General features: G+C 41.2%; 1 protein-coding gene across 1 annotated transcript in view; it reads right to left on the bottom strand.

The window, feature by feature from the left end:
• Positions 1 to 1,041: 1,041 nt before the first annotated feature.
• LOC116628029 (acyl-coenzyme A synthetase ACSM5, mitochondrial-like) overlaps positions 1,042 to 13,582 on the bottom strand; it is a 35,115-nt gene continuing 22,574 nt past the window's right edge. The window contains exons 8-13 of the mRNA XM_032398067.1: positions 13,489 to 13,569; positions 13,243 to 13,344; positions 3,611 to 3,738; positions 3,418 to 3,517; positions 1,513 to 1,632; positions 1,042 to 1,086 (exon numbers count right to left, since the gene is read on the bottom strand). Of these exons, the coding sequence (XP_032253958.1) occupies positions 1,042 to 1,086; positions 1,513 to 1,632; positions 3,418 to 3,517; positions 3,611 to 3,738; positions 13,243 to 13,344; positions 13,489 to 13,569 (576 nt within the window). The remainder of the gene's footprint in view (positions 1,087 to 1,512; positions 1,633 to 3,417; positions 3,518 to 3,610; positions 3,739 to 13,242; positions 13,345 to 13,488; positions 13,570 to 13,582) is intronic.

Genomic DNA, 13,582 nt, shown 5'->3' with positions numbered 1-13,582 from the left:
GCTTCGTCTCCGCATGGCTGGTCTCAGAGGCCCAGAGCCGCCTCTTTCTGTTTCTGGGACTGAGATGTGGTTTTGGGTCCTTGTGTATTTTGTGGTCACAACGTAATACACTAGTCTTTGAGGGATGATGTGATGGAGGCAGAGTGTGGTTTGGGGGAATTGTTTCTTTAAGATAATTTTTTCATTACAATAGTTACACATGCTCACTGAGAAAGCTTGGAAAATAGAGAAACGCAGAGGAAAGGAGAAAACTATCATCCACTATTTTCAATACTTTTAACGTAAGTATTTCCTTTCAGGCTTTTTTCCCATAGTTTTTCCTTTACCTTTCAAAGTTATGGTTCTCCACTACACATATATTGTTTTTATTATGACTTAAAATTAATTTAGCTCAAGGTGGCCCCAAGGCATATTTTTAAAGGTCACATAATATGTTATTGAGTTAATCTACTACAACTTAATCATTGTCCTATTGGTTGGACATTGATTTTTTTTCCTTTTTCCTTTTTTTTTTTACAGTTTTAAACAATGTTCAAGTAAATATCCTTGAATCCCGTCTTTTGTAGTGATTACCAAAGATGGAATTTCTGAGCAAAAGGGTAGGACCAATTTTTCATGGCCCTGGATATGATTATCAAATGGCTTTATCAAAAGGATCAAGTGGTTACACCCCCACTGGCCCTGAATGACCGGCAGTGATGAGATCACAGGAGCCCTGACTTTATGGTGACCTGTCCTTCAGAGCATCAGCTGCTGAGGTTGCCTTCAGAGCGAGGAGGGGGAAGTCAAGGCATCAAACATATGCTAGACTGGCAGGGGCTGTGCACTCTGGGCTAGTGACATTCTTCCACTCTCTTCCAGGCTCCTCCCAGCGATTTTGGAGATGCCCATTTGAAACTGAAAGCCTTTGATGTCCATAGGGTTGAAGGGATGATGCTCCAAACAAGGACTAACCAGTGATCCCAACAGTTCCTCTTAGAAGCTTCAGAGGCCTATCGGGCCTTCTGGGGGTTGTCTCTCAACTCCCCCACTCTTGGCTTCTCAATTTATTCCTTTGGATCTTTCCAGAAACCGTCTTGGGCAATTCTGAAACAAAGGCCACCTAGTGACCATAAAACAAAAACAGTTTGAAATCATCATTTCCTAGAAAGACTTCTGACTTCATACCCTCTGTCACTTTGTTGGAAAGCCTGCATGACTCAGTTTTCTCTAAATGGCAATGACCAAAATGGCTAGTCTGGGGCACATGACCTTGCCCGCAGAGATTCAGCACCATCCCCCCCACCCTCCCACCCCCCAAATCCGGTGTCTGTCACTTCTTAGAGTAGGAATAAAATGTGGTTTGGGGAGGGTCCAGTGAGGAAACAGGGAGAAAAGGCTGAAGGAGAAGCTCAGTTATTTGTACCTTCATCACCCACCCCCCACCCCGGGCTTGGCCCTGACTGAGAGCCAACGTAGTGTGTGCTCAGGGGATTTCTCAGCTCATCAAGTCCTAGAACCCCTGATGTTTACCTTCCTGGGGTACTTGTATGGAGCGGTCACCCTTTTCACATGCTCCTGGAGCTCCTGGGTTAGTTTCTTAGGATCTTGAGAGGAGTAAGCTGGAGAAAGGACAATAAATGCCTTCACCACCTGCCAGAAGAAAACAAAAACAAACCCTCCAAAATCAGAAAGAATCAGGCCCTTTATAGCAACGTTTTCTTCCTTTTGCCACCTAAGCATGAAAGTCCTACCAGCTCCTCTGGCTCAGCCAGCAAAATGGACAACACCATTTTTTTTCCCCTGTTGCCTCCATTCCAGGACCAACTATTGGAAACACTGGCTTTTGTGGAATGATTCCAGGATTCTACCTATTCCCCATACTGCTCCCCTCTCCTGATATAACAACATGAGTAGCCAATGATCTTCTTTTCTGATGCAAATACTTTGTGGAGAAAGGAGCTTCACAAACTCCTCAGGGTCCATTACTTCCAAATCTTTCTCACTGGAAAATTAGCTAGCAGAGGCTTGAATAGGCAGGATTGGGAATAATGCACACCACTTCCAAGGGGAGGTGTGTATTTCTGAGCCTGCATGTACAACTGTTTGCAACCAGCAAACATTTTGCTGCACAGCTTCAGTGCCCTCTGTCCTGAGGGGACATTCTGTACCTTGGTTGTTTCTGCCTGAGCCTTTCTTTGCAGGCTGCCTCCCACCAAGGACGAGGAGTACAACAGAACATGGTTTCTGACAGGAGTGGAAGAATTCAAAGGCCAGTAGCCTGCTACCCACCTCAGCATACAGCTCTGTCAACAACATCCTGTTAGGAGGGGGTTCACCATCTTTGCATGCTTCCTAAAGGTGGGCATCTCACTACATTTCACTTTCAGATAGATCTGGTTATTAGGAAAGGCTCTCTCTGATTGTTAAAACTACCAAACATTTATTGAGTATTTTCTATGTGCCAGGCTCTGTTCTGAGTACTATATGTAGATTAACCGCACACAGCCATTTGTCACAACCCCAGCTAATTTGGGGTATACAAAGCTAGGTGTACTTTTCCAGGTGTGATTTCTCCAGAATATACATAGGGCTCCCACCTTCCTTATTCTACATCATTGGCCTCAAAGTTTAATTGGCATCAGAATCACTTGGATAGGGGCTTCTGGTCAAAATGAAGAAGCCTTGGGCTGCATCCTCACTCACTCTAATTCAGCAAGACTGATTTGAGGTCTAGAAATCTGTATTTTAAATAAGAATCCCAGATGATGCAGCTATGAGTAGTCTAGGGCCCTGACTTAGAGACCCACTCCTCTGGCCCTGGTGCTTCTGAGAACACTGCCTGATGTTGTACTAACTTTCATAAGGTAACTACACTATACTGTAGGATTATGTTGGATTTACAGCCAGTGAAAAGCACACAGGCCTGCCTATGAGCTTCATTTCTCCCATTCTATCTATTCCTCTGGGACCCATGGGAAGGAATTTGCATTTCTCCTGAGAAAGGTCAGCTTATTAAATTTGGCCCATCCTTCTGATACATCAGGGTCACTTTGGATACTTATTTTGTCATCCCTTAAGGTGGATATTCCTCCCAGGTTAGAACCATCAGCAGCAGCCATGTCTGGTGTGCTTGCTATATCCTCATCTGCAAATGGGAAAGGACTCTTCATTGGCCAGGTTGGATGACAGAGCCTGCACCCACTGCCAAGATCTCTTTCCAACAGTCCACCTCTTTTGGACCCAGTTCTGGGTCCATTTGACCCAAAAGTATGTCTCTAAAGACATGAGGGTAATGCTTAACCAAAAGGAATGTGTGCCCGATGGTGGCATTTCAGACTTTGTAGTACCTCGGTACTACATGCAGGCTCAGAAATACTCTGCTGGGTGCAAACAGGTATAGAACCAGGAGGCAATGTTCTTGGCTGGACTAGTTACCTCCCCTCTGATGGGGTCTGGGCTGCTGACCACAGCAGCCTCCAGAACAGCAGGGTGCTCGGCAAGGGCATTTTCCACTTCAACGGGCCCAATCCGGTAGCTGGAAGAGAAAAACAAACCCTTCCAAGTGACTGCTTCCCACCTCCCCCCCAATGAAGCTTCAAAAGCAGAAGGACAGAGCAGTCAGCTTGACCTTGAGGAATTGATCACATCATCATTTCTTCCCGTGAACCAAAAGTAGCCATCCTTGTCCTTGTGGGCTCGGTCCCCCGTGATGTAAAAGTCCCCTCGTTCTGATGCCTCTGTCTTCTGAGGATTGTTCTGGAGGACAAAGTAAGTCTGTGAAGGGCCATCTTGGCACAGCCACTCAAGCCAGCTACAGCCCTCGAAGGCCCGTGCAGGAGGCTGGGGACCCCTAAAAGCAGTTCCAAGAGACCATGCTGGCCAGAATTTCCCACTGGACGAGGAGGTGTGAATTTGTGCATTTTTCTCTCTTTTAAATGGAAGGAGATGCCAGGAAATGATTAAGGACAGCCACTTGCTACCATCCCTTGGAAGGGTCCGAGGAAGCATAGTTGAATGCAGGAGGGTGGACACAGGGCCATTGGCTCTGTTTTTTAGGATAAAAGAACACACTGATACTTTTTGTGCTCAGGAATCACTGAAGGTAGAAACTGAGCAGTTGTCCAAAAGACAAGAGGAGAGGAAAGAGGAAAAACTAATCAAACTCTGAGTCTCAAAGCTTTCAAGAAGCTACTACTCAACAAGAAAAAAACAAATTACTGCTGTGTGCAACTATCTGGGTATGTCTCAAAACACACAGTTATGCTGAATAAATGAAACCAGACAGGGAGTTAAGACGGCAGAGGATCAGGGGCACCCTAAGCTTGTCTCGTCCCTCGAATACAGCTAGATAGCTATAAATCATTTGGAACACCTAAGAAATCAATCAGAGGTCTGAGAGAACAAAAACTGCAAGTCCACAAGTAGAAAAGGGGCCACCTTTTGGTAGGTAGGAGGTGCAGAGGCTTGAATTTGGGGAGACATAGCTGTGGATACGGCGGCAGGGAGGGAGCCCACGGTGGAGGCTACCACAAGGTATTATAAGCAGTGGAGCACAAAATCAGAACTTTTAGAAGTCTGCTACCATGGGTACATGCCTGGCTTAAGGGTGCTCAGGTGGCGAAGCAGGGCAGAACTCACATGCGACACTGTGGTCTCAGGATCCTCTGGGTCGCAAGAAGAACAGATGGCACCTAAGTGCTGCACTGTTCCCAGGCACAGGAGTGTGGAAGCCGGCTGAGAACAGCCAGTCTAGGTGCTGGCTTTCTGCTCTGTTTTGCCATAAACTGCGAATCACTCCGAGGTCCCGTGACCTCTTTCCTGGGACAGGCCTGGCAAACAGCAGAAGCGTGGGGGAGGAACAGTACAGTCCGACCTGCAGGAGTCCCTAAAATTTGGAGTTTTGAAATTCAGTTGCATGCCTGAGATAAAAAGCTCAGACACAGGCAGGGTGAATGCAGGGTTCTGATGGAAACCGGGGACACAAGAGTGATTGACTGCTCTTCTGTGAGGGCTCACTGAAGAGTTGGGGGCATGAACTTTCAACTGTGGGACTGGAAGGGGGAGGGGGGCTGCCATATTTAACCTGCCCATCATCACTGAAAGCCTTCAGGGAGCAAAACAGCACCACCTAGTGGAGTCCAGAGCTGCTTACACCAAGCCCTGCCTCCCTGCAAACTGGAGACCCATTTCCACTAAGTAAGTCCACCTGAGAATCGTGCAACAGGCCCCTCCCCCAGAAGACCAGCACAAACAACTCACTCACACAAAGTCTTCTGATCAGAGAGGGCTGCAAAGCTTCAGCTCTAGGGGAAAATAGTATCTAGCCTCCTTTGTACTTTTATTCTTTATTTTTTTTCATTTATTTTCTTATTTTTTCAATTCTTTTTAAAAATTTATTAATTTTTAAAATTTTTGTTTTTATATATACCATATATATATACTATTTTTTTGTTTACTTTCATTATATTTTATTTTTTTCCTTTCTTATTTTGGGATCTAGATTCTTTTGACAAGCAGACCAAGACACACCCAGGATCTAGGTTTTTGATTTGTTGTTGTTGTTTTCTTTTTTCTTTTTCTTTCTTCTTTTCTTTTCTGGACAAAATGATGATATGGAGAAATTCACCCCAAAAGAAAGAAGAGGAGGTAGAACTCATGGCCAGGAATTTAATCAATATGATATAAGTAAGATGTCTGAACTAGAATTTAAAACAACAATTAACAGGATACTAGCTGGGCTTGAAAAAAACATACAAGACAGTAGAGAATCACTTACTGCAGAGATAAAAGAACTAAAATCTAGTTAGACCAAAATTTAAAATGTTATAACTGAGATGCAATTCCAAATGGAGGGCATAAAAATGAAGATGGATGAAACAGAAGAGTGAATCAGTGAATCAGAAGATAAAATTATGGAAAATAATGAAGTTGAAAAGAAGAGGGAAAGAAAGGTGATGGACCATGAAGGTAGATTTAGGGAACTCAGCAACTTATTAAAACATAGTAATATTCAAGGAAACAATGGCTTTGAATGACACACTGCACCAGATGGACTTAACAGATATATTCAGAACATTTCATCCTAAAGCAGCAGAATACACATTCTTTTCGAGTGCACATGGGACATTCTCCAGAATAGATCACATACTAGTCACAAATCAGCCCTCAACAAGTACAAAAAGATTGAGATCATACCATACCTATTTTCTGATCACAATGCTAAGAAACTAAGAAGTCAACCACAAGAAAAAATTTGCAAAGACCACAAATACATGGAGGTTAAAGAACATCCTACTAAAGAATGAATGGGTTAACCAGGAAATTAAGGAAGAAATTAAAAAATACATGGAAATGAATGTAAATGAAAACACAATAGTCCAAAACCTTTGGGATGCAGCAAAGGCAGTCCTTGAGGGAAGTATACTGCAATACAGGCCCACCTCAAGAAGCAAAAGAAGTCTCAAATACACAACCTAATCTTACACCTAAAGAAGCTAGAAAAAGAATAGCAAATAAAGCCTAACGCCAGTAGAAGAAGGGAAATAATAAAGATTAGAGCAGAAATAAATGATATAGAAACAAACAAAAAACCCCAGTAGAACGGATTAGCAAAACTAAGAGCTGGTTCTTCGAATGAATTAATAAAATTGATAAACCCCAGCCAGACTTATCAAAAAGAAAAGAGAAAGGACCCAAATAGAGAAAAATCACAAATAGAAGAGATCATAACCAACACCACAGAAATACAAACAATTATAAGAGAATACTATGAAAAATTATATGCCAACAAACTGGGCAACCTGGACGAAATGGACAAATTCTTAGAAACCTACAAACTACCAAAACTGAAACAGGAAGAAACAAAATTTGAATGGACCCATAACCAGCAAATAAACTGAATCAGTAATAAAAAATCTCCCAACAAACAAAAGTCCAGGGCCAGATAGTTTCCCAGGGGAATTCTACCAGACATTTGAAGAAGAGTTAATAACTATTCTCCTCAAACTGTTAAAAAAAAAAAAAAAAAGAAATGGAAGGAAAACTTCTGAACTCATTCTACAAAGCCAGCATTACCTTAACTCCAAAACCAGACAAAGAGCCCACGAAAAAGGAGAATTATAGGCCAATATCCCTGATGAACATGGACGCAAAAAGTCTCAATAAAATACCAGCAAATCAAATTCAACAGTACATTAAAATAATTATTCACCACGATCAAGTGGGATTTATTGCTGGGCTGCAGGGATGGTTCAATATTTGCAAAATCAATCAACATGATACACCACATTAATAAAAGAAAGAATAAGAACCATATGATCCTCAGTAGATGCAGAAAAAGCATTTGATCAAATACAGAATCCTTTCCTGATAAAAACACTTAACAAAGTAGGGGTAGATGGAACATACCTCAACATCATAAAGGCCATGTACAGAAAATCCACAGCAAATATCCTCAATGGGGTAAAACTGACAACCTTTCCCACATGGTCAGGAATAAGACAAGGATGTCCACTCTCACCATTACTATTTAACATAGTACTGGACATCTTATCTTAGCCTCAGCAATCAGACAACAAACAGAAATAAAAGGTATCAAAATTGGCAAGGAAGAAGTCAAACTTTCTCTTGCAGATGACATAATACTCTATGTAGAAAACCTGAAAGACTCCACCAAAAAATTGCTAGAACTCATACAAGAATTCAGCAAAGTTGCAAGATACAAAATCATTGTCCACAAACCTGTTGCATTTCTATATACCAATAACGAAGCAGCAGAAAAATAAATCAAAGAATCGATCCCATTTGCAATTGTACCAAAAATAATAAGATACCTAGGAATAAGCCTAACTAAAGAGGAAAAAGATCTGTACTCTGAAAACTATAGAACACTTATGAAAGAAATTGAAGAGGACACAACGAAATGGAAAAACATTCCATGCTCATGGATTAGAAGAACATTGTTAAAATGTCTATACTACCCAAAACAAACTACCCAGTTAATGTATCCCTATCAAAATACCACCAGCATTTTTCACAGACCTAGAACAAACAATACTAAAATGTGTATGGAACCACAAACACCCTAAATAGCCAAAGCAATCCTGAAAAAGAAAAACAAAATGAGGCATCACGATTCCATATTTCAAGCTATGTTAAAAAGCTGTAGTCATCAAGACAGTATGGTACGGGCACAAAAACAGACAAATAAATCAATGGAACAGAATAGAGAACCCAGAAATGGACCCAAAACTATATGGTCAACTAATCTTCGATAAAGCAGGAAAGAATTTCCAATGGAAAAAAGACAGTCTCTTCAACAAATGGTGTTGGGAAAACTGTACAGCAATATGCAAAGAGTGAAACTTTCTTACACCACACACAAAAATAAATTCAAAATGGATGAAAGACCTCAATGTGAGATAGGAAACCATCAAAATCCTCGAGGAGAACACAGGCAGAAACCTCTTTGACTCGGCCGTAACAGTTTCTTACTAGACAATGCCAGAAAGGAAAACAAAAGCAAAAATGAACTATTGGGACTTCATCAAGATAAAAAGCTTCTGCACAACGAAGGAAACTATCAACAAAACTAAAAGGCAGCTTACGGAATGGGAGAAGATAGTGGCAAATGATATATGTGATGAAGGGTTAGTATCCAAAATCTATAAAGAACTTACCAAACTCAACACCCAAAAAACAAACAATCCAGTTAAGAAATGGGCAGAAGACATGAATAGACACTTTTCCAAAGAGGACATCCAGATGGCTAACAGACACATGTAAAGATGCTCAACATCACTGGTCAGGGAAATACAAATCAAAACCACAATGAGATACCACACATCTGTCAGAATGGCTAAAATTAACAACACAGGACACATCAGGTGTTGGCGAGGATGTGGAGAAAGGGGAACCCTCTTACACTATTGGTGGGAATGCAAACTCGTATGGCCACTCTGGAGAACAGTATAGAGGTGCCTCAAAAAGTTAAAAACAGAACTACCCTATGATCCAGCAATTGTGCTACTAGGTATTTACCCAAAGGACACAAAAATACAAATTTAAAGGGTTACATGCATCCCAGTGTTTATAGCAGCATTATCAACAATAGCCAAACTATGGAAAGAGCCCAAGTGTCCACTGACTAATGAATGGATAAAAAGATGTGGTATGTATGTGTGTGTGTGTGTGTGTGTGTGTGTGTATCTATCACATCTATGTATCTATGTATACATGTATATTTGGTATGTATATATGGTATGTATATATAATGGTATATTACTCAGCCATCAAAAAATGAAATCTTGCCATGTGCAATGACATGGATGGAGCTAGAGTGTATTATGCTAAGTGAAATAAGTCAGAGAAAGACAAATACCATAGATCTCACTCATATGTGGAATTTAAGACAGAAAACAGATGAACATAAGGGAAGGGGGGGAAGAAAAAAAGAAGAGAGGGAAATGAATCATTAAGTGACTCTAAATGATAGGGAATAAACTGAGGGTTGATGGAGGGAGGTGGATCGGGGATGGGCTAGATGGGCGATGGGTACTGAGGAGGGCACGTGTGATGAGCATTGGGTGTTGTATGTAAGTGATGAATCACTGAATTCTGCTCCAGAAACCAATATTGCACTGTATGTTAACTAAGTAAAATTTAAGTTAAAAAATAAAATAAGAAATGAATTAAAAAAAAAAAAGAAACCAGGGGGCGCCTGGGTGGCTCAGTCGGTTAAGCATCTGCCTTCGGCTTAGGTCAGGATTCCAGGGTCATGGGATCAAGCCCCACGTCAGGTCTTCTGCTCAGCGGGGAGCCTGTTTCTCCCTCTCCCTCTGCCTGCCGCTCCCCCTGCTTGTGTTCTCTCTCTCTCTCTCTCAAATAAATAAATGAATCTTTAAAAAAAGAAAAAGAAAAAAGAAACCAGGGGTGCCTGGGTGGCTTAGTTGGTTAAGCGTCTGCCTTTGGCTCAGGTCATGATCCCAGGGTCCTGGAATCGAGCCCCATGCTGGCTCCCTGCTCAGTAGGGAGCCTGCTTCTCCCCCTCCCCCTGCCTCTCCCCCTGCTTCTATGCTTTCTCTCTCTGTCAAATAAATAAATATCTTAAAAAAAAAAAAAGAAACCAGACACACAAATATGAATGCTTTATGATTCCATTTACATAAAGTTCTTTAAAAAAAAAAAGGCAAAAGTATTCTATTAGCAACACCAAATAATTTAGCAATTGCCAATGGCTTGGGGAATGACTGCTGGGGGGCACAAGGGAACTCTTTGGGGTGATAAGAATGTTCTATATCTTGATTGTGGTGATGGTCACACAAGTGTATACATGGGTCAAAAGTCATTGACCTATATACATGTAACGTAGGTACACTTACTGTATGTAAATTATGCCTCAATTTTAAAACTGCATTCAGAGAAAAAAGCAAAAAACTAAGCTGTCAATACCTTAAAATAGGGCACCTGGGTGGCTCAGTTGTTAAGCGTCTGCCTTCAACTCAGGTCATGATCCCAGGGTCCTGGGATCAAGTCCCACATCGGGCTCCCTGCTCGGCGGGAAGCCTGCTTCTCCCTCTCCCACTCCCCCTGCTTGTGTTCCTGCTCTCGCTATCTCTCTCTCTCTGTCAAATAAATAAATAAAATCTTAAAAAAAAAAAAAAAGAGTTACACTTAAAAAAAAAAAAAACCTTAAAATAAATCTCACACAAAATCTGGAAGAAGTATAAAAAGAAAACTTAAAACTCTACAAAACAGGGCGCCTGGGTGGCTCAGTCAGTTAAGCATCTGCCTTCAGCTCAGGTCATGATCCCAGGGTCCTAGGATTGAGCCCCACATCAGGCTCCCTGCTCAGCGGGGAGCCTGCTTCTCCCTCTCCCTCTGCCTGCCACTCTGCCTACTTGTGCTATCTCTCTGTCAAATAAATAAATAAAATCTTAAAAAAAAAAAACTCTACAAAACAGTAAAGAAGATATAAATGGAAGGATAGAAAGACTTAATATCATAAATATGTTAATTCTCCCAAATTGATCTACAGACTTAGTGACACTCATTAACCATTTTCCATGGAATTTGACAATTTGATTCTAAAATGTACATGAGACAGTAGAGAGCCGAGAGTAGGTAAAATATTTCTGAAGAAGTTGAGGAAGAAGGAGAGGCTTGCTTTAGTAGACATTAAGAGTTATGAGAATGTTTTCCTGGATGAGGCTCTATGGTATCAGTACAGGGATAAAACAAATGACCAACTAAATAGAAGAAACTGCCAAAACTTAGCTATGTATGAATATATCAAACTTTTATTTCTGACCAAGTTGACATGACAGATCACTTTTTTCTCATTGAGATTTTTTTATCTTTTTATTTTTATTAGTTTTTAGTTTTTATTTAAATTCCAGTTAACATATAGTATAATATTAGTTTCAGGAATAGAATTTAGTGATTCATCACTTATCTACAACACCCAGTGCTTACCACAAGTGCCTCCTTAATACCCATCTCCATTCCCCATCCACTTCCCCTCCATCAACCCTGTTTGTTCTCTATAGTTATGAGTCTGTTTTATGGTTTCCCTCTTTTTTCCCCCTATGTTCGTCTGTTTTGTTTCTTAAATTCCACATAGGAGTGAAATCATATGGTATTTGTTGTTCTCTGACTGACTTACTTTGCTTAGCATAATACTGAGATTTAATGGTTTTTTTTTTTTCCTTGGTTAAAAATGACCCAAGAAGAAAACCAACAGCTGGTGCTGAAAAGAAAAAGTTGAAAAAAGTAAAGATTCCTGTCCAGCAAATAACTCTACAAATTACTTGACTCTCTCAATGGAACGATCACTGACCCACAAAGGTCCTGTATGTGAGCCCTGTGAGGACCAGGTCTTGTCTTTCTGTCATTGCTATAGACTTAATGGCATGAAGTAGCCACTCAATAAATAATGAATGAATTATTCAGAAAAGTCAAGGATTTGCTATTGCTTACAAAAACGATTAGACGGCACAAACAATGAATCATGGAACACTACATCAAAAACTAATGGTGTAATGTATGGTGATTAACATAACAATAAAAAATTTTAAAAAATGATTAGATGGAAATACACTAAAATTTGAAAATTATCTCTGCTTGGTGTATTACTGTGTTGTTGTTCGGGGTTTTTTGGGAGGGGAGTTGTTTGTTTGTTTGTTTATTCTGGTAGGTAAGTTTCTGTGACTTTAAATGAAATACCAGGAAAGACTTATCTCTCTTGTAGTCACAAAAAAGCCACTAAAATACATACTCACCATTCTAAAAACAAATGGACTTATCTTTATCTCTTCCTTCTAGTGTTGTAGCTGACGGATGGCATCATATACATGCCAGATGGAATTCCTTACAAAGCCATGGTTCTCAACCTTGGCTGCACTTTCGAATCACCAGGGGAACTGATCCACATCATCAGAAAGTTTAATCTCATCAAGTGGGGCTTGAATACCAGTCATGTTTTGAAGTTTCCAAGGTTTTCTAATGTGCCACCAAGTTGAAAACCATGTCAGTAGAGCTTTATAGAGAAGGGTCTAACAAAAAGAAAGCGCATCATAAACACCCACCAAAGCAGGCACAAGGGAGAGGTCATTCCTGGATTATCACAGAAACTTAGACTAGAATCCTAGGACACAGCCCTGCCAGCAGACCCCTTCTGAGCCACACAAGACTTAAGACACAAAGAATCCTGAAATTAGGCTCTGACACAAATTGCAGTTTGACTTTCGTGAAGTCCCTTCTCTTCTCTGAGCTGCAATTTCTCATCATTAGGGGCACCTGGGTGGCTGAGGTGGTTAAATAGCTGCCTTCAGCTCAAGTCATGATCTCGGGATCCTGAGATCCAGCTCCACATCGGGCTCCCTGCTCGGTGGGGAGTCTGCTTCTCCCTCTGCCTGCCCCTACCCCCTGCTTGTGCTCTCTTGTGCTCACTCTCCCTCTCTCAAATAAATAAAATCTTTAAAAAAAATTCTCATCATTAAAATGATGGGGTGTCCCGTGTTATAAATTTGCTCTCTCAGACATACCCATGCTTAAATTCACGTCCTGGACATACTAGTTGCCTGACATTGGGTAAGTCAATCTTTCTCATTTCCTTATCAATAATAGCACCTTATCAATAATAGTGCCAACCTACCTCATGCAGTTATTACAAGGGTTAAACAAGTAAGTATTTATAAATATTAGAACACAACACTCGACACACAGAAATCAGTGTGAAAATGGCCATTCCCTGCCACTTACCAAATAGCAACTGAAGAAACAGAAGGGCCGGGTGGGCCTGACTCGGACAGCAATATTCCCCTCTTCTCCTGGAGATAGGATGTTGCCCTCATCATCCACGATCTGGCAGAGAGATCACAGGGCCGTGTCTGGATATCTGCACAGCCAGACCACCCCACCAGCTGAGCCGGCTGATGCTAACCAGGACATGCATTTTGCTCTCCTCTTTGAGCCAAGCCTCAATAACAGTTGGGGGAGGCTGCCTACCTGCACATCATAAGGTGGAGATGCTTTCCCCATGGATCCAGACTTGATTTTCATGCCTTTTGAATTGGCACAGATTAAAACCTGGAGAGAAAGC

The sequence above is a fragment of the Phoca vitulina genome, unplaced genomic scaffold, assembly GCF_004348235.1.
Source record: "Phoca vitulina isolate PV1807 unplaced genomic scaffold, GSC_HSeal_1.0 scaffold109, whole genome shotgun sequence".
Taxonomy (NCBI): Eukaryota; Metazoa; Chordata; class Mammalia; order Carnivora; family Phocidae; genus Phoca; species Phoca vitulina.
Note: the sequence above shows the minus strand (reverse complement) of the source record. Positions and strands in the feature narration are given on the sequence as shown.